The sequence below is a fragment of the Chelonia mydas genome, chromosome 2, assembly GCF_015237465.2.
Source record: "Chelonia mydas isolate rCheMyd1 chromosome 2, rCheMyd1.pri.v2, whole genome shotgun sequence".
Lineage (NCBI taxonomy): Eukaryota > Metazoa > Chordata > Testudines > Cheloniidae > Chelonia > Chelonia mydas.
The window spans coordinates 169,931,968-169,958,276 of record NC_057850.1 but is presented as its reverse complement, the minus strand read 5'-3'; the positions used below and the strand labels follow the sequence as shown (position 1 = coordinate 169,958,276).

Below are 26,309 nucleotides of genomic sequence, written 5' to 3'. Positions count from 1 at the left end.
GTTATGTAACAAATCTACACTTGTAAGTTGCACTTTCAGGACTAAAAATTGCACTATAGTACTTGTATGAGGTGAACTGAAAAATACTGTTTCTTTTGTTTATCATTTTTACAGTGCAAATATTTGTAATCAAAAATTATATACACTTTCAGTTACAACACAGAATACAATATATATGAAAATGTAGAAAAACATCCAAATATTTAATAAATTTCAATTGGTATTCTATTTAATAGTGCGATTAAAACTGTGATTAATCATGATTAATTTTTAATTGCAATTTTTTTTTAGTTAATCATGTGAGTTAACCGCGATTAATCGACAGCTCTTGTTGTTTTTGTTTTTTGACTTTTTTAAATAAAACATTGGCAGTTGTTCAAAGCAGCTTTGTGATTTGAAATGTTAGAAGTGGACCCAGCTGGATGGATTATGGTCTGAGTGCAGATGAGGGGGTCAAAGATACATGATAAATGCGATTTACCACATGTTGCTAATGTATGTATTTTGTGCCAATATGAACGCATGTATCCTTTCTCTCGCTCACCTATATGCAAAATATTGCTGTGTTACACTGGTGCAACCCCACTGACTTCACTGAAATTACACTGGTGAAACCAAGAACTGATTTTCGCTTTATACTGTTTTGGTCTATAGACTTTCTGAGGGTTTTTTTGTCTTTGCCTGTTCTCTGCAATGTTGTCTCCTTATTGTCAGAAGTGCATTTTCCACACTATTGAAGAGCATTGAATGGACTGTATGGGGTTAGGGCTATTATCAACCACAAAGTGTGGCAAGTCAGGTCTAGAAGAAGTTGGCTGGCCGTGGAGTAGAATGCATGGTGTGTTCCCTTAAGAGGCACATTTTTTTTGTGTTCCAGGGAACTTGGGAAGGCACTGTGCTTTGTGGTGCGATGTGGCTCAGCCCTGACCCTGACATTAGGCTTGCCTCCACAAAGGCAGAACTGAGTGCTGAGTAAGGATTGCTGGATTTAGCAGTGTGTATTTTAGAGCACTTGCACTATTGATTTCTCCGTTTTAGCTAATTCAGAAACATAGAAAAGTTACTGCTGTGAAATTTGTGCTCATTTCAGGTGTCATGAGCACAGGAATTGGTATAACTGGATGAAATTTTAGGTCTCTCTTGTCCACTTTCCAATTTTTAAAGGTTGCTGGTATTGAATGATTCAGAAAGTGGAAAAATAAGATTCTCCCCATGTCCCATGTGTTATAGTGACATGAGGAATCCCTGCCTGACCCTGAGGCAATCCGTTTACAACTGGTCGAATGGGTGTACTGTAGGCAGGCATGTATAGTATAGCACAGCACACAACTTTCTGGGAGATCATTAGGTTTAATTATTTCATTGCTAGATCTCTGTAACTAACTGCAATCACTGTGTTAGGAATCATTCTGTGTGTAATGGCCAGTTTGGTTGAGTGTTGGAGGAGGGTGCTGGGGTGGCCAGAATATGTGTACATATTTCAAATTGCTAGCCATATCCCTGCCCTCAGACATTCATCTGATGCCCTTGCATCATTGCTTTGGCTTCCATAGTTGCAATGCTATTACTGCTTCTAAAATAATTTTGTGCTCTTTAAACATAGATAATAAAATCTTGCTAAATTACTTGTCTCTGGGACCTTCGTTGGCTGCGATGACCTCCTCAGTAATTTGACAGCTTTTCTGATGCTCTCCTAAGATTATATTGATTCACAGGAACACCCTCAACGTGCACACACACTGCTGTGTTAATCTGTAAAATCACATTTGTGTGCACTGAAACTTGTAGAATAAAAATCTGCTGCCTTTTTATATTGGGAGACATTGTATTCCATTTCTATACATTTCTGCAGTTGGAAAGAAAATTTGTTAGAAGAAAACGCACAACATCGAGTTACATCAGGAACATACCAGGATTTAAAAAAAAAAGTTCAATTTGTTGGGCAGGCAGTGTGGTCTAATAGATAATACATTGGACTGGGAGTCAAGAAATTTTGGTTCTATTCTCAGCTCTTCCAGTGACCTGCTACGTGACATTGGGCAAGTCATTTCAACTCTGCCTCTGTTTTCACCTCCTGTATATGTGTCTTTTGTAGGGTCAGGGCTTTAGATTTTACCTCACCGGGGCAGTGACTGTCTCTTACTTTATTTTTGTACTGCACCTAGCACAGTTACATATGTTACTTTTGTGCATTATGTTTATTTTGAATTGGGGTATATTACCTAAGAACTGACATACTGGGTCAAACCAGTGGTCCATTTACCCAGTATCCTGTCTACAAAAATGGCCAGTACCAGATCTTCAGGGGGAGTATACAGAACAGGGAAATTTTGGAGAGATCCACCCGTGTCTTGCTCTCTCAGCTTCTGGCAGTTAGAGGTTTAGTGTCACCCCGAGCGTGGGGTTATATCCCTGAACATCATGGCTGATAGTGATTGATGAACCTATCTTCCATGAATTTATCTAGGTGTTTTTGCTTTTTTTTTAACCCAGTTATACTTTTGATCTTCACACTATCCACTGGCAATGAGTTCCACAGATTAATTGTGCATTGTGTGGAAAAAGTACTACCTATTTTTTGTATTAAACCTGCTGCATATTCATTTCATTGCGTGGCCTCTGGTTTCTGTATTGTGGAAAAGGGTAAATAATACTTCCCCCCCCCACCCCATTCATGATTTTATAGACCTATTGCACAGGTTATGTAATCCCATAATTTAAGGGTGATTAAAATATTGAACCATTTTCCCCCAAGCTTGGCTTGACTTTCTTTCGTTGGTGAGGACTATGCTCATGCCAAGTTTCAACTTTTTCTCCTGTTTTATTTTCTTTTTTAAGATAAATTAGTTGATATAAAATGCCAGAACATTTTTCACAATGGGAAAAGAATATTTTAGAAAAATCTTGAACTAAAAAATAACTAAGCCGATTGATTTCAAGCCTTTCCTAAGAAAAACTACCCTTGGAGTGATACCAACCAGGGTAAATTTCAGTCCTGAAAGAATTGATAGATGATTAAAAATAGGGGCTTAGGTATAGAAACCACTGCTCAACCTTGACCATGAAGTAAACACTACTGGGAACACCTGTGCAAATTTTTTTGTCACTGCCTCAGAATCTATGGAGTCAGGTTGCAAATTAAGTTCTATGTGAGCCTGGCAAAATTGCCACGAAAATTTGCCAGTTTAATCAAAAAACATGCTCACCTGCTCTTCACCAGGATGAATGAAAACACTAATGATATTTTACATGCTGATTTAAAAAAAAAATACTTGTTTGGGTTGAGTGGGGAAGCAGAATTTTAGAAAGCCATCTATCTTTCATCTGTTCTAGCTGAAACCCAAAGCTGATATTTTGCGGAAGTGCCTTCCTTCTTTTCCTTCACCAGATGGATACATATACAATACCTTGTCTGTGGATGCTCACTGGAAACCCCCAGCAGCATTTCTTGTCTATTTTTGGTGAGTTGATTGATGCAGGAGTTCGATGCTAGCACAAATGCGGAACCTACACGGGCGTAATGAGTGCGTGGCACCTTTTCACAGTTCATTAGCTGTGGTTTGCAACCAGTACACTGCCCGTTACAGCTGGAGATCTCCACCTTTCTTTGTCAAGAAGTGCAACTCGTAAAATGCTCTCAGTACTGGGAGCGTGGGGGAGGAGAGAGCGCAGAGATCCCCAATTAGATAGGAAGGAAATTGAATGGTGCGTGGTCCCCAAGAGAGGGAGGTACAGCTGCTAAAGCGGCAACCGTGCCTTCCCGGGCTATCGTTTCAGATAGGTCTCTTTTGTGTGAGAGAAAGAAATTGATGATGAGCACCCATGAGGATAACGGGCTAGGGGAGAGCCATTGGGAGGGATCTGAAAACAATATAAGGAAATGGAGAAGAAGGCAAGTTGGACTCATTTGGCCTGGTGCTGCTCTCACTTACACCAGGCTAACCCCTTTGATTGCAGTAGTTACTGCCCATTTGTGCCAGCGTAGCCGAGAGAGCTGAATCAGAGCCAGTATGTGTGTGGGTGAGATGGATGGAATCCGAGCGTGCGTTTGTTGGATTCTGTGTGTAATCCTGTGCGTGCTGCATTAAATGAGCGTGTCCCGGATTCTATGCGTGAGGGGGGCGGGGAAGTGGTGAATTCCACGAGGGAATTAGGTGTGACTAGGACCTTATGGCTGCAGGGTGTGCACGTGTGTGCCATTCCATTTGCGAGGAGGAACGGGTGGCCGTGAACTACCATGCTCAGGTGTGCGTTGGAGCCCGGATTGGGGGTCTTGGATCCCAAGTCCTATGTGTGTGTGTTACATCTCTGTGTGGGGGGGTGTATTCCAAAGCGGTGTCACTCCTGGAGTGTGCTGGACCACGACACGCGTCCATGCAGGCGTGTGAGTGTGCTGGAGTCGATACGTGCGATGGGGGAAGACTCAGCACAGGCTGGTGGTGTGTGCGGGCGGGGGAGGAGGAGCCGGGGAAGGGCCGGGTGGCGCTGAGGAGTGCGAGCCGCGGCTTGCGGTTGGCTCCATCCGCCGGGTACCCGGAGAGGGGCGGAGGGGAGGGAGGCTGGAGGTAGGGATGGGGGGGAGGAGGAGGAGGAGGAGGGAGCAGGCAGCGGCAGCGGCATTAGCGTTGCAGGCGTACCAGTGCGGCTGCCGGTGCTGCTGGACCGTGGGGCGTCTCCGCCGGGACTGACACCCGCACCCCGCCGGCGCTGAGGGGACGCGGCGCGGGCCAGGCGCTGAGCTTTCCCGCGGCCCCGGGCTGCCGCGCGCCTGCCCATGAGCCGCACGTGTGGGATCTAAAACCCGCCCTGGCTCCTGCGCGGGGGAGCATGATCTGTGCCCGGGCCGGCATCCTCCAGGTAGGGGGCTGCTGCCTCTCCCTCCCTCCCGTCTCCGCCCCCACCCCAGGCACAGCCGCTCGCGGCGGGATGGGCTCTTCTTCCCTCGACTATTAGGGGAAGAAAAGGCCCTGGACGCCCCTGGGGAGGCTTAATTTTACTCCTGGCACAAGTCGGGGAGGCGGGGGGGGGGGGGTAGAGGTAGCTGCCCGCCCCTCCCCCCCATGACAGGTTGTCTCTGCAAACTGGGGGGTGTGGGGGGTCAGATGCACAGCCAGGGTGTTGGTAAAAAGGCAGCAATAACGTTCATAGCTTGCTTGCCTTGGGGAAGGGTGGGCTCTTGTCAATGAGGGAAGGGACCCGGTTGTCTATTAAGACGTGGGCCTTCTGGTAAATGGTCCATGCTGCTGGCTATATTAGCGTGCATGGGCTGGCAGGTCATACAACAAAGAAGCCCCCCCTCCCCCAGGCAATTTGTTTTGTTGGACTGAAACAGGTAGAGATGATTGGCTGAAGGGTTAGGATGGCAAATGTGTAGCTTTGCCTCACCCGTTTGATACAGAACTCAAGATGCAGTGGCAGGGGTTGTGTGTGTGTGTGTGTGCCATGTCATTTGTTTCAGAGCATCTTTCAGTCCCACCGCTGGTTTGGGGTTGCCCGATCTGGGAAGGGAAATGGAAAGCCATATGTATGCTGTGTGTTGGATGCTTGTGTTGATGGGGAGTGGGAAACGGTGGTGTGGATCTTGTTCTCAGGACAGCATGTAGGATGTGTTTGATTATTTGCTTAACCGTTGTCATCTGAATTTCACTAGCAAGCAAATAATGCAGAATTATTGTGAGTTACATGCAATCAGTAGTTGGCCTCACTTTGAGAATGTGAACATAGAGGTTACAATAAAGAGTCCCATACTGGATTTTTGATGATGTTTATTATTATCTGGGCTCCCCTCCCTTCAGTTTCTGGCTCCTTGATAATGCAGCACATTTTTAAACATAAATTGTTTGCTTTTTTTCTCTATGTTGTTCTGAGATATTCGTATAATTGCTACATTTATTTTTGTTATTACATCATAACATTTTAAGTCTTTTATCACTTGTCATAGGCAGTTGAATTGTCACCACTTATTTTAAGTATGTTAAGATCAATGGCATAGCCATAAAAATATAACTTGTAAAACGGTCAGATACTGCTTTTATCATTTAGCATAGCATGTGCACATACAGTTAATTTGGCTTCAATTTGCACCACAGCCTGTGTAATTTATTTTTAATAGTTGCAGAAAAATAATTTGGCCTGGATCTAGTTTTTTGTATCCTTCAATTTAGAGCTGCAGTAGTACCTTTTTACGCTGCACTCAGCTGAAGTGCGTAGAGAAGCTGTACAACAATCACTCAGACTAAAGGAGAATCCTTCTGCTACCCTCTTGTTCATGCATTTAATATCCTGCTATCTGATTCAGTGGGGCACATATCCCTATAGGAAGAGAGCAGCAATTAGGGGATATGGAACTGCTTTACCAAAAATGTCACACAGCAGGCTGTCAGTTGTGCCTTTCTGATCAGTGACCATACTAGGATTGTAGTTATTACAGTAATTCATTTTAGATTGGGGATTCATTTTGAAAATTTGGATTTTCCACTAAGAAGGGATTATCATTCCTCTGTCTAGTGTTTGTTTTTTGTAAATGGAGTACAGCATGTATTCTGGCTGCAGTCTGTACTTGGCTTGTTCCTGTCTCTGAAATACACACATCCCCGGGATACATAGGTGCTATGTTTATTTCCATTTGCCAGCACCAGAAATAAACTTAAAAAGCAGTGTGCTTTTTGTCAATGTACAACATTAATCCTGTGATGGAATTCCCAATCAGGTATGGGAAGAAACAGTATGTGTTTCCAGAGTAACTATTAGTTCTGTTTGTTTGTTTGTTTGTAGTGTTCTAGTTTGAAAATATTGAATTGAAGAGTTGGCTAAAATCAGAGTTTTTGCATAGTCAGGGCTTGAGAAGAGCAGTAAATGAACCAAAATGTGCCATGCACTATCTCTTGTATAACGTATTAAGGAGTGTGTTGCAAACAGACACTTCGGAATTTGGATTCCTAAACAGGTAGAAGGAGTTAAGTTAACATAAGTTAAGTGGCTCCTAAGTAGTTTTTACTCAAGCAAAAGCTGTTAAAAATAAATAAATCCAACCCTAATTTGGACAAATCAAGAACTTCAGACTCATTTTATTATCCTAAATCCACTAAAAAAAGTACAGGTTTCAGAGTAGCGGCCGTGTTAGTCTGTATTCGCAAAAAGAAAAGGAGTACTTGTGGCGCCTTAGAGACTAACAAATTTATTTGAGCATAAGCTTTCGTGAGCTACAGCTCACTTCTATCCCAAACTAAAAATTCCAGTCCATATGATAGATTTTTGCCAGCACTACTAAATTCTCATATGTTGACAAAGATGTACAATTTATCCTGCAAGACAAGCACTTACAATTTAACTGGCATTTCTTCAAACTTAGACATGAAGGTATTCACTTATTACCCATTTGATTTTCAACATCTATATAATATGGCCATTTCAAGAAAGATCTCACTATCCATTAATATCTTAGTTCCCCAATGTCCTTCTTACAGTATCTTAAGGTAATGATGGATCAAAGGAGCTTGTAACATTTCAAATAGTGTTTTTAAAAAGTCCCCTTCAGGACTAGAGCAGGTGGAAGTGAAGAGTGGGGAATTAAACGGTCAGGCTTAAAATCATATAGGGGCAGTTTTTCCCCTCCACTCTTGCAAGGGAAGGAGTGCAAACAGCAGTGGATTTGCGGTTTGGTGGGGGGCACAGAAAGGAGGAATGCTGGTTCTGTAGGATTCTCTCCCTCCTGATCTCAGAAAGGCTAAACATTGCAGGAACTAGACTGCAGCATAGGCTGCCCTCCGGGGCTGGAGCACCCACAGGAAAAAATTAGTCGGTGCTCTGCACTCTCCGGCAGCCAAGCTCCCCTCCCCCACTGCCCCACCTCCTTCGCCCCCCCAAGCGTGCCGCGTCCCCGCTTCTCCACCTACCTCCCAGCATTTCCCGCCCAGCCACCGCCAAACAGCTGTTTGCACGCTAGGGGCAGGGGAGAGGAGAGAGGGGAGGAGTGGGAATGTGGTGTGCTCAGGGGAGGAGGCGGGAGAGAGGTGGAGCCTCATGGAAGGGGTGGAGTGGGGGCAGGGCCGGGGGCAGAGCCGGGGTCAAGTATCCATGGAAAACAGGAGAAGTCGGTGCTTATGGACTGCAGATGGGGAATAGGGGAGCTGGTAGAGGGAGGGTTGGTGTCTGCATTCAGCAACTATCCTTGGCAATGTATTGCCACCCCATCCCTAACTCCATGTGGATCCTTGGACTAAATAAATGCTGACCCTGTCATCTTTAACTAACACAATTCTTTCTGCACAGCAAATTCCCTACCCCTAAAAGGAGTGGCCATCCAGAAGGCATTAGCAGAATGGCTCCTGAGGAGGCAGTGCTGCCATGGAGGTCAGAAAGCAGCATGAAGGCGTAGTGCCTTTGTGGATCTGCCAAGACCTTGGGAGATCTATCTGTTTGGAAGTTGAATTCCTTCCAGTTCTGGAGGGGCAAATGCCACCACTGTGATGGTAATACTAGGTGGAAGCTCATTAGCCTTGTCCATATTGGGAATTAGAAAAAAAATCCCACCAATGACAGTTTCATTGGGAGCCCTAGTGTAGACAGGGCTCCCACCACCACATCTATTTCTACTGCCATGTTAGCTAAACCAGCTTTCCAGTAAATGTAACTAACATGGTGGTAAACACACTGGAAGTCACCAGAATCTTGTCTACACCAGGGCTTTTGTTGGTGCTTCCACTTTTATTTATTTTGTAAAATTCCCGAGTGTAAGCATGGCCAGAGAGTCAAAACCTAGATGAATAACCCTCCTAGAGGATGATTTGGCGTATATTTTTAAAATATATACCCACATTTATTTTCTCATGTGTTATCTATGGCATATCAATCTGACCATTAAAATTCAAAGAATTTGAAACACCTTCCTATTTTATTTTTTTGCTACTTTTGCTTAACTGTTTACTTTTAGTATCTCTCTCAGTTTTGACAATAAAGAGAGGAGTCAATTTCACTTCTTTTTAAAACTTCTGTTTGGTTTTAATTTTTGGTCCATTTTACTATCAGGTTTCCATGGACCAGCACAATCTCATAAACACTGTATGGCAAATACTGTAGGTAAGTATTTATTTTCTTTTTTAAAAACCTCCACAAATACATTGTCATTTGGCATCAGATTTGGTAAACATTTATTGTCATGAAATTTAGAATTTGGGCCAAATTTGACATAACTGTTACCTTGAGATTTATTCTTAAATAGAAAACAGGATATTCTTGTGTCTCTATGCATACCAGTGAAAAACACACGCTGATGTGATGAGAAAAAAGTAAAAGTGCAGACATTAATAATAAAAGGCATGCTGGCCATATATTCCAATAAATGATGTACAATCAAGTCTTGAGCTTATCAAGATGTTTTAAAATTAAGAAGAAAAGCTAGCCAGTTCTTTGGCTTCTTCAGGCCAGGATCATCTTCGTCATACTCCATGAATGGTAGCCAAGTGGTAAAGGAACTGATTTATGAGTCATTCTTAGAGTTTGTCATCTTTTCTATGGCTAGGACATCCTATAATTGAATAATCCATTTATTCCAGATGGGCGGTTTCAGGTTATGCCATTCTGTTGCATTGACCAATGAGCAGCTGGCAAAAGATGACATTTGGGCTTCTTGGGCCTCATTCTTTACTGTGTTGCACCATGTGTATTCAGTTACACCTCTTCGCAGTCAGGTCAAAGTGGGTGTAAAACTCTATCAAATGTTAGCATTCATACCCATTTTTGAGAGGTGTAAGAAAAGAAAATGCAGTCAATCACAAATTCCCTATGTATTCTTTACTGGGGTCAGATGGTGGCCCTGATTTTCCACATGGTGCACGTAGTAGAAAATCATGGCCACGATCCAACCCCAGTAAAGAACACATAGGGAATTTGTGATTGACTGCATTCTTTTCTCTCATAACTGTCCCATTGGTGTCAATAGGAGTTTTGGCTAATTAAGGATTGCAGGTATATCCCATGGGGAGAAAAAAACACCTGTTTGTATTCATTTGTTCAAGCAAAAAAGGATGTGGATGTATTAGCTCAGCTGAAGTAGCCCTGATTAGGAATTTCAGCATGGGCCATGTTGTGCTTAAGCGTTCTGACTCCCCATTTCCTTGAAATCCTAGGCCCTGAGTACTTTTAGAGGCTGTGAACAAGATTCTACTCTTCTTTATACTGGTTCTGTGTCAGGGAAGTTGCTCTTGATTTACACCAGTGTGAGATCTGAATCAGGCCCTCTTTTTGTGATAGAATGAATACCATGTAAAGAGGTAGCATGATCGAGTGGTTAAGGCACTGAACTGGGTACTGGGTGATTTGGATTCTAGTCTAGGGGCTGCCATTAACCTTCTGGGTGACCTTGGCCACTTCGTCTCTCTGTGACTTTGTTTCCCCTCTCACCCTTTGTCTAACTTTTCTATTTAGATTGTAAACTTTTCGGGGCAAGGACTCTCTCTCACTAGGTGTTTGCCCAGTACCTAACACAATGGTGCCTGATCTTGGGTAGGGACTATAGCAGCTATCATAATACAAATAATAAAGTATGGTACTTCTGCATATACTTTTTTTTATGCTGTTTCATTACCTGGCTAACAAGGGAGAACCCTCATGCTCTTGTTTTGAGATTTCAAAATAAATGATCAGCCACACTCATCCTAGACATCAGGGCACAGTAGTATATCCCAGAGTTCTTTGAGAACTCTGTGCAGCCAACATTCCCTTAATGGAGAACATAAGGTTGGTGGGGAAGAAAATGTGTGCATACCGGTCAAAAATGCTGTTGTTGAGACTTTTGCTGAGGTTTCATTTTTATAGATTGAGTAAAGTCGCCTCTCTTTTTCACACATTCTGCATTGGGGCAGGCCTATGCCATTCCCATAGGTACCGTGATGTCTGGTATTCTGGGCATGCATGAGTGGCCATGCTACTGGTAGACCACTGACATTTGGTTAAAGCCTGAAGTTAAATTCCCATCTAGGTCTTTAGGTTGAAATACATGTTTGTCCCAAAATTAAAACCCATTTAAACTTGAGAGTTCTTAACTCCTAAAACAGTAGTATGTACAGAAGGTCCCCTGCACTAAATTGCCTATATTTAGGTAAAACTGAACTTGGATTAAATGAATAATTTCTTACATGTAGTCAACATATCAACACATCTTAAAGAGATCTGATAGAATGATTTGTCATCCATCTGCCCATTCAGGAGTCATCTGGGAAAATTAAGGTGCTATTATGTTATATATTTTACATTTTAAAAATATTGTTTAGTTAACAATAAGATCTTGAAAACTAGAAACTTGAAATCTGTCTTCTTACTGAATTGATTTTCCACTTTGTGACCACACACTGGGCTGTAGAGCCAGATTTTTGGGATCTGGGAAAACTGCAACTCAGTGGAGTATAGGATTTATTGGAGGGGAAATTCATGTGGGATAATCCCAAATTTCACATGGAGCTGTTGTCTGGATGCACTGATCAATGTGCTTCAGGCTTTGCCAATATTAATTTAAAACCACTGTGTGCTATCATGGTATACTTTTGCAAAAGGGAAGATCTCTTTTACTGCTCCTTCCAGCCACGGGTGGGTGAGGAGTAAGAAGTTCTAGCTTTTGTTATTTCCCCCTCCTTCCTGCCATGGGGGAGAGAGAGAGTAAGAAGGAAAAAAAGGAACGGGTGTTGGGATAAAGAGACATTAGGACAAATCCTTCTCTCATGTACACTGGTGCAATTCTATGAAAGTCTGAATTGAGAACAGATTAGAGGGGGTAACCGTCTCCAAATCCTAAATGTGCTTCTGTGCTGGTGGTGCACTCCTTTTTCCTCAAAGGGAAAAAATCCTACTGAAGTATTGTTTTCAAACACACACCTACCACCACTGGTATAACATAAATTACAGGGACTTTGCTAACATATATAAGAAGCAATAAGGTAGGTCAAATTGGGACCTGTCAATACTGATAGTATCCCTTTAAGAAGGTATGTGATTTTATTTTGCAGCCAGTATCCTATTGCAGACTCAGCAAAATGGCAAACTGTTGTTTTGTCACATTTAGTGCTGCACATCTATCATTTATTGGCCATGCAATATTTGGCTTGTATAATTAATTAGGGTAGAAAAGATGTACAATGTACACTCATCATTTTGACTTTATATAGAAATGCTTTCTTTTTTGCATATAAATATATGTTTGCTGGAGGAGAAGCATGCAGTATATGCTGTGTGAAGCAGCATTTGTAAATGGCAAATTTTTGTTGCAACTAGAATATGCATCTGGCAGTAGATGAAATATTTAATTCTGAAGCTGGAACATCAGATTTCCAAACTGATACTGTTCAGGCTTCATGAAAGGCCCATTAGCCATTAAGATATATGCTGTCTGGGTTATGGAATTGTACATGATATGTAGAGATTATGGATGAGATTCTTTCACAAAGCTAAATTATGCAATGTGAATGCATCATATAATTTTAAATAGTAGGCAGTGCTGGGTCAGCACCATGACTCAGCAATACTACATATATGTACTGAGTCATAACAGTAACTTGAAGCCAAGATGGAAAGACTATTATTAAATCAAATTCCATGGTCCAAAATTGAGTGAAGCTCCCACTAAATATGATGGGAGTTTTGTTCAATTAAAGACTGCAGAATCTGGCCTATTTTTACTATCTATCCAAAACTGAACTTCACAAGGAATATGGGCTACTATTTTGCCAGTCCCAAGCTTTGAAACTTCGTTCTAATCATGCTAACATCAGATCCAAAGCAACAGAAATATATGCTGTATTGCCCACTCAAACATTCAAAAATAATGAGTTGGAACACCCCCCTCCCCCCCAAAATCATGAGATATTTTTAAATGGTTGGGTTCTTTCTATCTATTTCTGATTCTTGAGTCTTTAAGATACCTTTTGGTCACATTGTTAATCTTTTTTCTGCAAACGTGAGGACTAGAAACATACTTAAAAAACAAACACCACCACCCTCCCAAAAGCTGAGATTCTCACGTAATCATATAACTCCAGGAGCTGGGATTTTCGATAAAACATCAAATATTGCATTACTTGTAATAAAATCGTGAGAATTGGCGACACTGTTTATGAAGGCCAAAGTTTTCATTCTCTTTTTATTTTTCTTCATTTTTTTTCATTACTTTATTTAATTAAAAACAAAATAGTAAACTAAAAGGGGCACTGTCCACCTAGACATTACAATTCTGTCTGCACTTTCAGTAGTGTCTTGGATCATAATCTAGCATATTGCCACAGTGCCATATGGGGAGAATAAAAAATCTTATTCTGTAGTGTCTTTATAAAGCCAGTAAATCTGAAATCGGAGGTGGCAATGTGGCTATGGCATTCTCTCCTTGCTCCTTCTGTTTCTTGCTGTACCTGGGGCCAATATTTGTGCAGATATTTGTATAAATTAACTGAAGGGATGATGCAGAGAACTGGGACTCCAAATTAAAAAAAAATCCGGAGAATGGCTTCATCACGCAATGAAAACATGGATTAATAATTCTCTTAAACTAAAATATTGTCTTGGTTGTACCTAATAGTGTGATGTAGGCAAAAAACATAATGTCTGTGTTTGAGCAATTATACTAGGACAATCCTAACAAATTATTAAAATATATCATCTCAGCATAAATGTCTTGAATGCTAAAGTATCTCTGGCTTGTGTGTCCAATTGCGTAAAAAGAAGAAGCAGGTGCAGAGAGATCCCATATCATAAAGTGCCTAGGCCAGGCTAACAAATTATTGTGTCTCAAATACTGGATTTTCATATCACTGGAAGGGAATGGGAAAGATTGGGGCATGGTTTCTGCTTTCCCCTAGTAATGAACAATGACTCTGAAGGAAATGTAGGTGGGACTTTAATGGAGGTACAGTAGAATGTTACGGGCCTTTTTGTAGTTTTGCTTGCCATCTCCTTGCTGCTAGGGTTCAGAGGAGGAGGAAGAGGAAGGGGCTAGTGGCAATTCCCAGAGAACGTAAGCAGGAAGAATGCCTCCAGGAGGTCTGGTTTTAAAGAGCAGGTCCTTAATCTCCTTTTTGGAGCTATAGGATCTGCCTGCTGCCCTACCCTCTTTGAGTGTTTAGCGTGAACATTGGTGTTCTGGATGCTCCCAGGTAGGAGTCAGGGATGGGAAGAAGGTTCTCCTGCACTTTCTTCTCTCCCTAGTACACCTGCAATAGAGAGCCAGAATCTGACTTGGTAGCTATACATTTCACCTCCATGTGAATATGACCTTTGGATGCTCAGAATTGGGTTGGCTGCCCAGACTGGGGTCGGAGTGTACCTTGGTGTTCCCCCATTCTACAAAAACTGCTTCTCCTCTGACTTTTGTGGGAAGAGGGGGGAGAAGTGATATCCCAAAAGAGGCTACAGGAGGAGATGGCTGGACTGTAGGAAAGGGCGTTTTCTGTATTTTCAAACTCTTGTCAGAGTGTGAATGAGAATGTGCTGTGGGAACCCTCCACATTTCTTTAAAAAGCAATCCGTGAGCCTTGAATATCATAAAGTTCTCCCATCCCTAAGAACCATTTTAACATTTCACCAAACTTGGTGGAGCATTTCATAAAATACGTGTCATGTCCTTTTATTCTTTGTGCACATCATAATGCACAGCTAATAGAAAAATATATTTTAGCAAGGTGTCTCTTTGTACAAGAAAATTCATCTCTGGCAATAAAAGTTGGTGGTAGGTGGTTGGGTTATGTGTGTGTTCAGGTTTTTATTGTAATATTCTTTTTCCAATGATTGGAAATAAATCAGCTGATGCAAATTTTCTTTTGTGGGAATTATTTGTTAGTAATGTATGATTCTGACTTTTGACTGTAAGGTAAATATGGCCCTTGCAACCTTTTTTTCTTGACCCAATTCTGCAAGTGCTCTATGCACATTATAACTTTGGTGCACAAGTAGTCCCACTAACTTTACTCGCTTGAGTTGTCTTATTGAAGTCATGCACATATGTAAATATTAGCAGGTTCATGGATTGTATGAGGCCAAGTTGTGCTTGCTTTCTTCCAATTCTCTTTGCAGCATGGCGAGAAATACACAGAGTGGGTAAGGCATCATGAAGGAGAGTGCTGATTAACAGTGTACCAGCTAGTAGCTTGGACAGGTTCATCATGAATATGATCAGTCTGGTTGATTTGTGACCTCTTTGATCTACTGTCTCTCTCAGAATCATTACAATCTACTTGCTGGCCTTCTATTAACTCAGAGGTAGGGTAACCAGACATCCTGATTTTATCAGGACCGTCCTGATTTTAGGGGCTTTGTCATTTATAGGGCCCCATTTTCCCCCATCCTGATTTTTTACCATTGCTATCTGGTCACCCTACTCACAGGGAGACCAAGTTCGCCTTGTTTAGTTACTAACTTTTTGAGTTTTGGTCGGATACTTTTGCTCTTTTTTTGAGATCTGTCTTGATGATGTCTTAATTGGAAGAAACTGGTTCTGTTAGGCTTGGTTAATGCAGTAGTTTTCGGATTTCTGGTACTGTTCTTGGTATGGATTTTGGTGGCTAAAACAGAATATGGCAGCTGTGAAGTATGAGATGAAATCCCAGTGCATGAGAACACATATACATTTAGGGCCTTATCCAGCAGTCCTAAAATATGTAAAAATACCCTTGACTAAAATGGAGACTGTCTGCAATAACTATGAGTAAAGACTTCTATTTTCCAAGTTGTGATGAGAGAACTTTCCATATATTTTTGATAATTAAAGTCAGATTCTACTCTGAAAAGAGACTGTAGAATAAATACGGGGTCCCACACTTACTGTGTCCTGGGGATTTTCAGTTAAAATTTGCTAATAAATAAGTTGTTCCCCCCCGTCCCCCAACTGCCAGCCCTTCAAACTCAGCCAAGGACCTGAAAGTCAAGCTGTGTTCTTTCTGGGTTGTGCACAATTGCCAGTAATAGTGAATCTCTAGGCCAAATTCCTACTCCAGGGCCACTTTATTGTCTTCACATTTTGCCTTCAGTTACACATGTAAACTTTATCACTTTCAGATGTGTTATACTGGTATAACAAACAGAAGGCATAATTTGAAGATGTTTGGATGACATACATGGCCCTCTTAATGGAGTTTAGTTGTCAATTCTGTTGACAATGAATGAGGAGGATGAGAATTTAGTTCCCTCTCAAACTTTTTTTTTCTTCTGCAGGGCTGACAGTAATAGAGGGAAGTAAAATCTCTTGTTACTGAAGTCAGAGGGTAAACTCTGAATACACCACAAGTAGCAGAACTGCTGACTAAAAAGGAGCGACTTTTACATAATTGCTTTTTGCAGTGGAACAGCATTTTAGTAGAGAAACTCAGAGCTGATGAGCAGACTTTCTTAGAGATAGTGAACTAATTTTTTACTGTGATGTTCCTTTTCCATCCTTCCTCCCTCTTGTATTGCACTTAAGTTCCGACAATTTGCTTCTCTCTCTGTCCTTTGCAGGGTTGCTGTTGAACTAGGCTTCCTTGTTCATCTTTTACCACATTGCATCTTTGCACTGCTGCTCCTGCTCCCAAGTCAGATCTTGCAGGTAGCAGTATTCAGGAAGCAGGGTTCAAGAAGCCCTGAAAGGTCTTAGCCAAGTGCTAAGTCACAATACAGAATGTAAGACAGAGGCATTACTATGATCTATAGAGAATCCATGAATTATATATTTAAAACAAGAGACATGGCAAATTAGGCACACCTCTGAATTGTTGATCAAGGTTATTTGGTATGGCAGTTGCTAAGACAGTGTAATAATTATGTATGTTTTCTCTGAATACTAGAGTAAAGAGCTGAATTCATCTCCATGCAGGCTGCCCTGAGGCTGCCATAACTCTCTTTTTAAAAAATATCTCATTACGTCCATTTTCTTGAATATATGTATTATTATGCATAGGTGCTCTGATCACCCTAGTCAAGTTGCTGCTGACTCCTTTCCTCTCTCGGGGTTGCTCATCTCCCACACAGAAAGGAAAGAGAACCTGTCAAAAGCAGTCTGATGAAGTGCAAATATAAAACAATTATTTATACAAAGTGCTGCAATATATGTGCATGTGGGGAGAAGGGAATCTTCTAACAGAGTTGACGGAAAATTTTCCAGTGGAACTGGTTTTTGTTGGAAAACGCTGTTCTGATTAAATCAAAACATTTCATTAGGTCGTATCAAATTTGTCTAATTTTGTTATGAAAAATTATAAAAATGTTTAATTTTTATAAGGTTGAAATGCTTGTTTAGACTGTCTTATGTTATATTAATATATTCTTGTACATTATAAATTGTAATAAGTATAAGTCAAAAGTTAAACAAAACATTTTGATCTTATTGAAGCATTTTGATAAGGTTGTTTTGATCTTTTGGAAATTAAAATTTTTCAGAATTTTTGGTTCACAGGAAATGTTGACATTTCTTTGTGATTCAGGATGAAAGGAAGAACAGAAATTCTGACTATTGCTGAGCTCTTTTTAACCGGGATGAATGTGTAAAATTACAACTGTCTTCTATGCACCCTCCCCACCTTTTTTTTTTTTTTAGCCACAGGTCCAATCTCATGCCTGACCTAAGTCCACTGAAATCACTGGCGTTACACTCGAGATGCATTTGGCTAAAGAGGTCTAAAATAGTTGTGATGGGTTGTATTATATTTTCATGGGTTACAGGTGAATGGACTATGGGATTGAAGGCCATAAAGAACTTCTGCTAACATTTCTGTAACACATTCTTTTAAGATTGAGATACCAAAAGAAAACAATAGACTCATAGACTTTAAGGTCAGAAGGGACCATCATGATCATCTGACCTCCTGCACATTGCAGGCCGCAGAACCACATTGCAGACTACACAACCAAGTTAGCAAGTTAACCTATGGGAGGAACAGAACTATGTGTTATCATCCTCAAAGAAAAAAAAAAGATTATGGCTAAACAAAATCATTTTAAATTAGGCCCCTGTTTCCTTTTTTATTCTCCTTTTTTCTTTTTCAGTGCAGATAGCCTTAGAGTGCTCTTCCAGATTTCTGCAGATATTTTTGTGGTAGTTGAGAACAAACATTTTGCTGCTAGAATCCTTTCATCATTATCTCTTTCCTCCACATCCTCATCTCCTCCCCTCTTTTTCAAAGCACCCTGCTTGTGGAAGCTGGCATTTCCTTTTCACAGTACCATGCTTGCATGTAAAACGTTAAAATATTTTGGGTTAGAACCTCAGGTTGTGTAAATCAGCATAGCTCCATTGCTCTGGTCCTTTGTTTCCAATTGAAATTGGGACCCTCTTATGTTCAATTGAAAAGTAAAGGTCCATATTTTAACCAGCTGTGCTATGCTCTAGTGCACTGAAGGCAAGATCGCTACAGCAGAGTGTTCAAAAGTGGGCTTAATCAAGAAGGAAATGTACTGTTTTGACTTTACATCTGCCATGAAAGTGAGAACCAGACTTCATTTTATTGAGCAGGAGAATGATAGCCTTTACTACACAAAAAATATTTTAAGGGCATTTTGCCTTCTACTTCCCATTTCTGTGGTGAACAATCTTAAATGTGCACGATTTTCTTTCATATGCTTCCCTATAAGTCATTCTCATTATATTGTTGCAAGCCCTTATTTATATTGCTTGGTGTATTGAGATTTTGATGTGGAAAGATTGCATTTTTCTCAGTGGGTGAGTTTGCTCAGTCATTCATTTGTTCATTGTTCAGAGCACATTCTTCTGCAGCAGTAGCATAGTTTCATTGTTCTCTTCTAAAGATGTAACATCTAACATAATGAAATAAGAGAAGGCTAATGGATATTTTTTATTGTTCTAAGAGTGGTATTTCTTATAATAAGTCTGTTCTGTTCAAGATATGGTAGGCAAAATTTCAGGAAGGTTAATTTCTTTTTGTGGATGATTAAAATCAACGCTTATAGTGAAAATCTATTTAAATAAGTAGATTCATACTTAAATAAGGAGCTGCTTTTGTTGTAGTACTCTTTTTGTCTTCTGGATAAGCATAAGTTTACTACTGCACTATAATGTGATTAGTTTAAAGTTTTGCCATTTGGTCTGGGCACTGCCCCAGCAGCATACCAGAGCTTGATGGATACCTGCTGGAGGGGCGTTGGATAGACCAATCTCTCATGATCTCTTGAGATGACTGTTATCACCTCTGCCACCTTGTATCAACATCCTCTAAGTATTCAAGCTATTTTGCCATTCCTGTGTTATGTCATTCTTATTGTTCAACCTGTAAAATGCCAGTGTTGTGGCAAGTTTTCACTTGTTAAATGCAGTGAAGCCAGAATCAGATACAAAAAAGTAAAATATTCTTAGTAACGGTTATTTCTCAAAAGCATGGTTCTGTATTTCCCCAGCTTCCTCCAGGCAACTTTATTATTCTGAAAGTATCAAGACTTTTTATACAAGTACAGTTTATTTTGAGTGGGTAACATTAAAAAGTAATAAATACCATATTACAGTCTTGACTTTAATTCTGGTATTACGTAAAATTATAATGTATATTGCAGCAAGCTACTTATATTACACCACAGGTAGGGCCAAATCCTTATGGCAGAGTGCAGCTTGAGTAGGCAGATAAAGTGAAATGAAATCCTCCACGCCAGACCTTGGAATGTCTGTGGAGCCTCTCTATTGAGTCCCTTTTGGCATAAAGGCCCCTTTGTTGCCCTTATGTGTCCCTGCTATGTGGTGATAGACTGGGCTCTGTTTCAGAGATACTTTTTACACTAGATGCACCAAGAAACAAAAGGGACTGAACAGACCTGTTGGCAGTGGTTATGGAAAAGATATGAAGCTACCAAAACTCAGGAACTGATATACAGCAAAGTGTCTTGCAAAGTCCAAGGATCACTTGTATATTCTTATTCCACTTGAACTGTCTGCAGTTGTTGACACTGCTGATTACTTTCTTCTCTCAATTTCTGTGATCTGTTCTTTCCTGGTTCCCTTCGTACGTAACTGACCTCTCTTTTGGTGTCCGCTTTGGTGGAACCTTATCCTCTTTTCTTCCTTTATCTTTGGCATCTCTGTGTTTTGTCCTTGGTCCCCTCCTCTTCTGATTCTTTACCACCACTTCCACTCCTGTTTTTTAAAGCCACCATCTCTGTGCTGACACTCAAAACTACCTTTTTCTTCCTCCAATCTCAGCTCCTTTGTGCAGTTTTGCATCCCACCTGTACTCCTGATCATAGATGCTCCACAACCATTTCAAACTGGGTCTGTCCAAAACTCAGTCTGTTATCTTTCCTTCTAATCCCTCTTTACTTCCTCCTTTCTGTATTACCATTGACACATTCATTTTTTTTTCCCTGGCTTGCAATCTTGGTGTCTTCTTTGATTGCTCCTTTTACAGTCTCTTAATCCTTTCTAATGTCACTAAAAGTTTCAGTTCCTCTCTATCCCCAGTACTAAAACCTTTCCCCATACCCATCTCTAAACTTGCCTGCTGTTATCTTCTCAGTTGGACAGACTGGCAGGGAGACCAAACATTCCTGCAGCGTAGTCTTTCTTCTCTGTCAGTCTCAGCATGTCACTCCCTCTTTGAATCCCTTTACTGCCTCCCTATCTCCTTACCATATGTAATTCATGCTCATTTTCACCTTCAGGCTCCTGCATAATGTCACTGCCACCTACATCTCCATTTCATGTCCTCTCACTTTTGCTTAATAGACCCTATATCCAACTGCTCCTTTCCTCTCCTCCCACCTTGTGGTATTGCAACATTTTTGATGTTACCCCCTCTACTTGGTGAACAAAAAGTAGGTGACTGCTTGAGTGACTCCTTTCTTTCCTCCTTCAAATCTTTCTCTACGACCTACTTCTTCTGTGAATAGTCTTTCACAACTCATCTCTTCACTCCCCTTCTTATCTGAACTGTTGTGCTGTATTTTATCTTGTCTGTGTAAGGCTTTGGGGCAAGGACTGTGACTTATGTTTTGAAAAGGACCAGAGCAGCATGATATAAATTCTTATTGGTCAGACTTTGCATAATGTTAATATACATATTATATTAGATCAGGTGACACCGTATATTAGTAAGAAGCATGGTAATTACATTTTCTAAAATAAGGAAAACCTCATTATCACACCCTTGAATTAAAATGTTGTCGCTGAATAAGCTGCTGTTCTTGATGCTGCTCTGCAACACTTTTAGCGTTTTCATTCCTGCGTATAGTATCACTAATTGATAGGATATTGCTGTTTTCCTTTCCCTGTCTACTATGACTTTGTTTTACTGCTTTACCATGGCATGTGCATGATATAACATTCAGTGGAAGGAAGTGACCAGCAGTAAGCATACAGATACAGTCACTAGCACATAATCACGTAGGGGGGAGATTTTTACGGCTCACGGGGCAGTTAGGCACTCACTTTCCACAGTATTGCCAACCCTCAAAAATCATGAATTGCTCCTCAAAAATCACATGATTGGCTTAAAAATTATGTGATTTTTTTAAAAAAAATCTCAGGTTGGGGTCTTTTTGTCTTCTGGTGTTGGAGTACTTCGAGGATGTGTTTTCAAGCTTTTATCTGCAGTCATGAGGCCTAAAAACATATTTTTAAAAAAAATGAAAACTGAGATTTGCCCATAGTCCCATGAATACAGGAACTGCAAACTTAAGAAAAGCAACAATTATTGTGAAGCTCACAAGAGGTAACAAACTGCTTCCATTGAAACTCAATGAGAGTTGAGTGCCTGACCCCCATTTGTGCAGTTGAATCTCTGTCCTGTAAAATTTGGGATAGGAAGCATTATTTTCTGGGTTTTTTTTAATTTGGCCCTATCTTCACTTTCCTTGCAATTCCCTGATCATTATTATAATGAGATTTTTTTTTACTGAACATGAATGTTATATACTTTTTAAAACACACGTCTTCTCTGAGGGTTAATTGGAAGGAAATCTTTGAAAGCAGGGGGAGAGTCTTTTTACTCAGGCTTTCTGTTCTTAAATATTAAATAAAGGAATCAAATGGAAATAATCCCCAGTGATAATACCGCAGGGAAGGCTTAATTAAGAAATGAAATTGCATTAAAAATGACCCATTGTGGACTGCCAAAAAGCCAAAAGAAGAGTGAGAAATTTGTTAGCAATGTCTGCCCATCAGTAAGAAGTTGCACAGTGTGCAAAACCTGTGCATATGGACACTGGACAGAAAGGTAGAAAGAGATTTTTAATTAATTACTCCTTTTAAGGCCAGGTTTTATAATCAATATCCCAGTAGTAGTCTGTGAAGCTTCTTTAAAAGCTTAGTGGGTCAGGCTGATAATGTCAAGGGACAATGGCCATCGTGGGTCTATATACATGCTTTGCACACTAGGCTACATGATATTTATTTAACCATCACAGGAATTTTGAGAGAATGGGCCATATGCATCGATGGTATAAAGGCAGCTGTAAATAGTGGAAATTATTTGGAGAGTATAATTTGGAGGGTGCAATTATTTAGCAGTGTAAGTGTTCATTAAAAGCCCAATCTAAAGCCCACTGAAGTAGATGGCAAGACTCCTGTAGATTTCAATGGACTTTTAGTCAGGGCCTATATCCCTTTAATCAGTAGGCACCAGATTCTCAAAAGATTTTCATGCTTACACGGGCCAAGAGTGGGCACAACCTGTGAGTCCATGACACTTACCATGTTGACTGTGTGTGTTCATTTCTGTACCAAGCTCTGCCTCTCCTTTGTTTGGAGGTGAAGGGGTCAAGAATTGGCTGGAAGGAAATCAGCAAAGGTTTGGAGTCAATATCTATGTGTGGGAGAGGATATTAAAAACAGGAGCGAAGGCCTTCTGCTGCTCTTTTTTCCTGTTGCCCAGGCTCACCAAATGCATGTAGAGAGAAGCACCTTGGTAGGTCTACACTGTAGCTGGGAGAGTGCCTACCAGCCTGGGTAGACAGACACCTGCTACCTCTGATCGAGCTAGCACGCTGTAAATAGTGGTCTAGCAGTGTGGACATTACATGGGCAGCAGCTTGGAGCTCAGATCCAAGGGTTTGTGCAGGCTCGGACTCAGGCAGCTTGCCCGAGCTGCCGCTTGTGCCACAGTTCTGTTTTTGGTCTGCTAGCTTGAGCAGAGTTAGTGCAAGTCTGTCAACCTGAGCTGGGAGGCGTGCTCCCAGCTGCCATGTAGACATACTGACACACTCCCTCGTCTTGTCTCTGCGGCTTAGTGTGGGGTAGTGGTTTAAGAAGTGGCATTGGAAGAAATCACTCCTGGATTCTTTTTCCCAAGTCTGGAGATGAAGATAATCTAGTGGCGCAAGCTGGGGGACAGGGAGACAGAACATCTGCGTTCCAGAGCGGCAACAGCATGGACATCTTTTGGGGGTTAGAGCCTGGTTTCTCTCTTCTCATGAAAGCTGCATTTCTTTGCTGCCTTTGTCCTATTCCACAGCACTGAGAGGAATTAATGGGTAATATTGAGGACCCTTTATTAGCTGATGGCTCCCTTTAACCAGGAACTGCTATTTTGCTGTCTGCAATACCAATAAAAATAGAAACAACCTATCCTTCAGGTCTGCTGTCTAGTACCAGACAGTTTACTTGATTTGAGTCTCTTCTGGTTCCAGGCTGCCTTGTACATTTTAGCTGTGCGCTGCCACATGCTCAGACAAGATCGGGAGCAAAGCCTGACATCTGATCTAAATCGAGGTTTTCTTGCAATTAACTGTTCAATGTGGAGACAGTTGCACTTGCATAAATGAGGTCTCTAGTTACATTGAAGACAGCTACATCAAAGACCAAATTTCAGTCTTTGAACCACTGAGACACTTGCACTTATCAGGGACAATGCAGATCAAAGAGCACAGGACAAAGCACACAAGAGCTGGGGATAAAGCTTTCTTGGCCAACGGGGTCTGGCTATGGAACAAACTTCCAGAGAAGATCAGGTGAAGCAGAATCTACATGTGTTTAGGAAATGCTGCGAGACTACTTCTTGGAAAAGGCTTATCCACCATAAGAATGACAGCCACAACATTCATAGATTCCAAGGCCAGAAGGGACCATTGTGATTATCACATCTGACCTCCTGTATAACACAGGCCTTAGAACTTCCCCAAAATAATTCCTAGAGCAGATCTTTAGAAAAACATCCAATCTTGATTTTAAAAATTGTTAGTGATAGAGTCTCTACCACAACCCTTGGTAAATTGTTCCAATGGTTAATTACCCACATTGTTAAAAATGTACATCTTATTTCCAGTCTGAATTTGTCTAGCACTACCTTCCAGCTTTCTCTGCTAGACTGAAGAGCCCATTGTTAAATATTTACTCCCCACATAGGTACTTGTATACTGCGATCAAGACACTTACTAACCTTCTCTTTGTTAAGATAAATAGATCGAACTCTTTGAGTTTGTCACTGAGGCATGTTTTCTAATACTTTAATCATTCTCATGGCTCTTCTCTGAACCCTCTACAATTTATCAACATTCTTCTTGAATTGTGGATATCAGAACTGGACTCAGTATTGCAGCAGATGTTGCACCGTCTCAAATATAGAGGTAAAATAACCTCTCCACTCCTAGTTGCAATTCCCCTGTTTATGCATCCTGGAATCACATTAGCTCCTTTGGCCACAGCATCGCACTGGGAGCTCATGTTCAGCAAGTTATCCACCACGACTCTGACATCTTTTTCAGAGTCACTGCTTCCCAGGACAGAGTCCTCCATTGTATAAGTAAGGCGTCCATCCTTTGTTCCTAGATCAGTGGTTTTCAGCCCACAGGCCGCTTGCGGCCTAGTCAGCACACAGTTGCGGCCCATGTGACATCATCAAGGCCATACAGGTAGTATATATATTGTGTAGATGCAGCCCACATAATACATAGAGAGCTGCATGTGCGGCCCTCCATGGTAAATGGATTGAGAACTACCATCCTAGATGTATACATTTACATTTAGCTGTATTAAAACACATACTGTTTGGTTATGCCCAGTTTACCAAGTGATCCAGATCACTCTATATCAGTGACCTGTCCTCTTCATTATTTATCATTCCCTCAATTTTTGTCATTTGCAAACTCTATCAGTGATGATTTTATGTTTTCTTCTGGGGGATTGCTAAAAAATGTTAAGTAGTGTTTACACATTTACACCTCTGTACACTCTAAAAAACCCAACCAAATCCCAACCCTCCAAAAAACTCCACCCCAAGCAGTGTTTTTACCCCAGAGAAATGTCAGAGACTCAGTGAAGTCCAATAGGGACTTTGCTATTGATTTTATATGAAAGGCACTCAGATACTACAGTAATGGGCAGAATTATAAAATGCCAGAATAGGTAGATGGATCGATAGGTCTAATGCCACTAGATTAGTTATTCAATCTTTGCAATCTGCCTGTGTAGCTTCACTGTTTCTGGCCGCATACCTGTCCATAATGTTAATACCTTAAGGAACGGTCCATGGAATAGACTCTAATGAATGGGCATTGTGGGCAAATTTGGCAGCACCCATGAGGACTTACACCAAAATGTACTCAGCCTAACTGATGTCCCAGCACCAATGAGTGACATGAATGAACTATACCCTCCCTGGGGTCCAGTAGAAATGCAGTTGTGTACTTTAGTCACAGATTAGATGCTGAGAAATGAACATAGTCTTTTATTTTGCTATACAACCATATTGAAAATGAAAGAATAAAATATTATTGCCCCTTCTTCTGACCCCAGTGTCACACCCCCTCCCCCCAAGTGGTCGTGGATGTTTGGGGCTTTGCAAATTGGCTCCTCACTGGAAGGGAAATCAGTGTGTGGGTATACTCTAAGGGTAACTTTCTTTATTTACTCACATACACCAGTCCTGAAGTGAGATGGTCAAACAGCACACAGGGCAATCCCTTCCTTCAGGAATTTCAGCCCAACACTAATGTCCAGTTCCTAGGAGGCAACTCTGCTTCAAGAACTGACTCTAATCAGAGCTCAATCCAGAGAGTAAGCTCTCCTGCTGCTACCACAGCTCTCTTTCTAATGAAGCTGTTTCCTCACAAAACCTTACTTAACCTAACAGCAACAGCATGTCTTCCCAAGAGTCAAAACTTGCTCAAACACTAAGAAAATGACCTTGGAAGACTGGTAACAACGCCACCTGGTGATTCCTGCCATGACACTATAAAAAGCCCATATATAATAACTATAGAATTCAGAGTCGCTCCCTTAGTTCATATTAAGATTTACCGGAGGTACAAAGTTTCATGTAAGCCAGAACCCCTCTCCAAAAGGGTTCTTAACTTCATTTTCTGTACTTTAAAGTTAGTGACATTTTTTTTATCCTGCATAAAGGAACCCTGAATTGGGCCATTAT

General features: G+C 41.0%; 1 protein-coding gene across 3 annotated transcripts in view; it reads left to right on the top strand.

The window, feature by feature from the left end:
- Positions 1-4,633: 4,633 nt before the first annotated feature.
- HECW1 (HECT, C2 and WW domain containing E3 ubiquitin protein ligase 1) overlaps positions 4,634-26,309 on the top strand; it is a 337,168-nt gene continuing 315,492 nt past the window's right edge. For all 3 annotated transcript variants that reach the window (XM_043540543.1, XM_037890003.2, XM_043540541.1), the window contains exon 1: positions 4,634-4,857. In XM_043540543.1, coding sequence (XP_043396478.1) covers positions 4,828-4,857 — 30 coding nt within the window. In that variant the 5' untranslated portion in view covers positions 4,634-4,827. The remainder of the gene's footprint in view (positions 4,858-26,309) is intronic.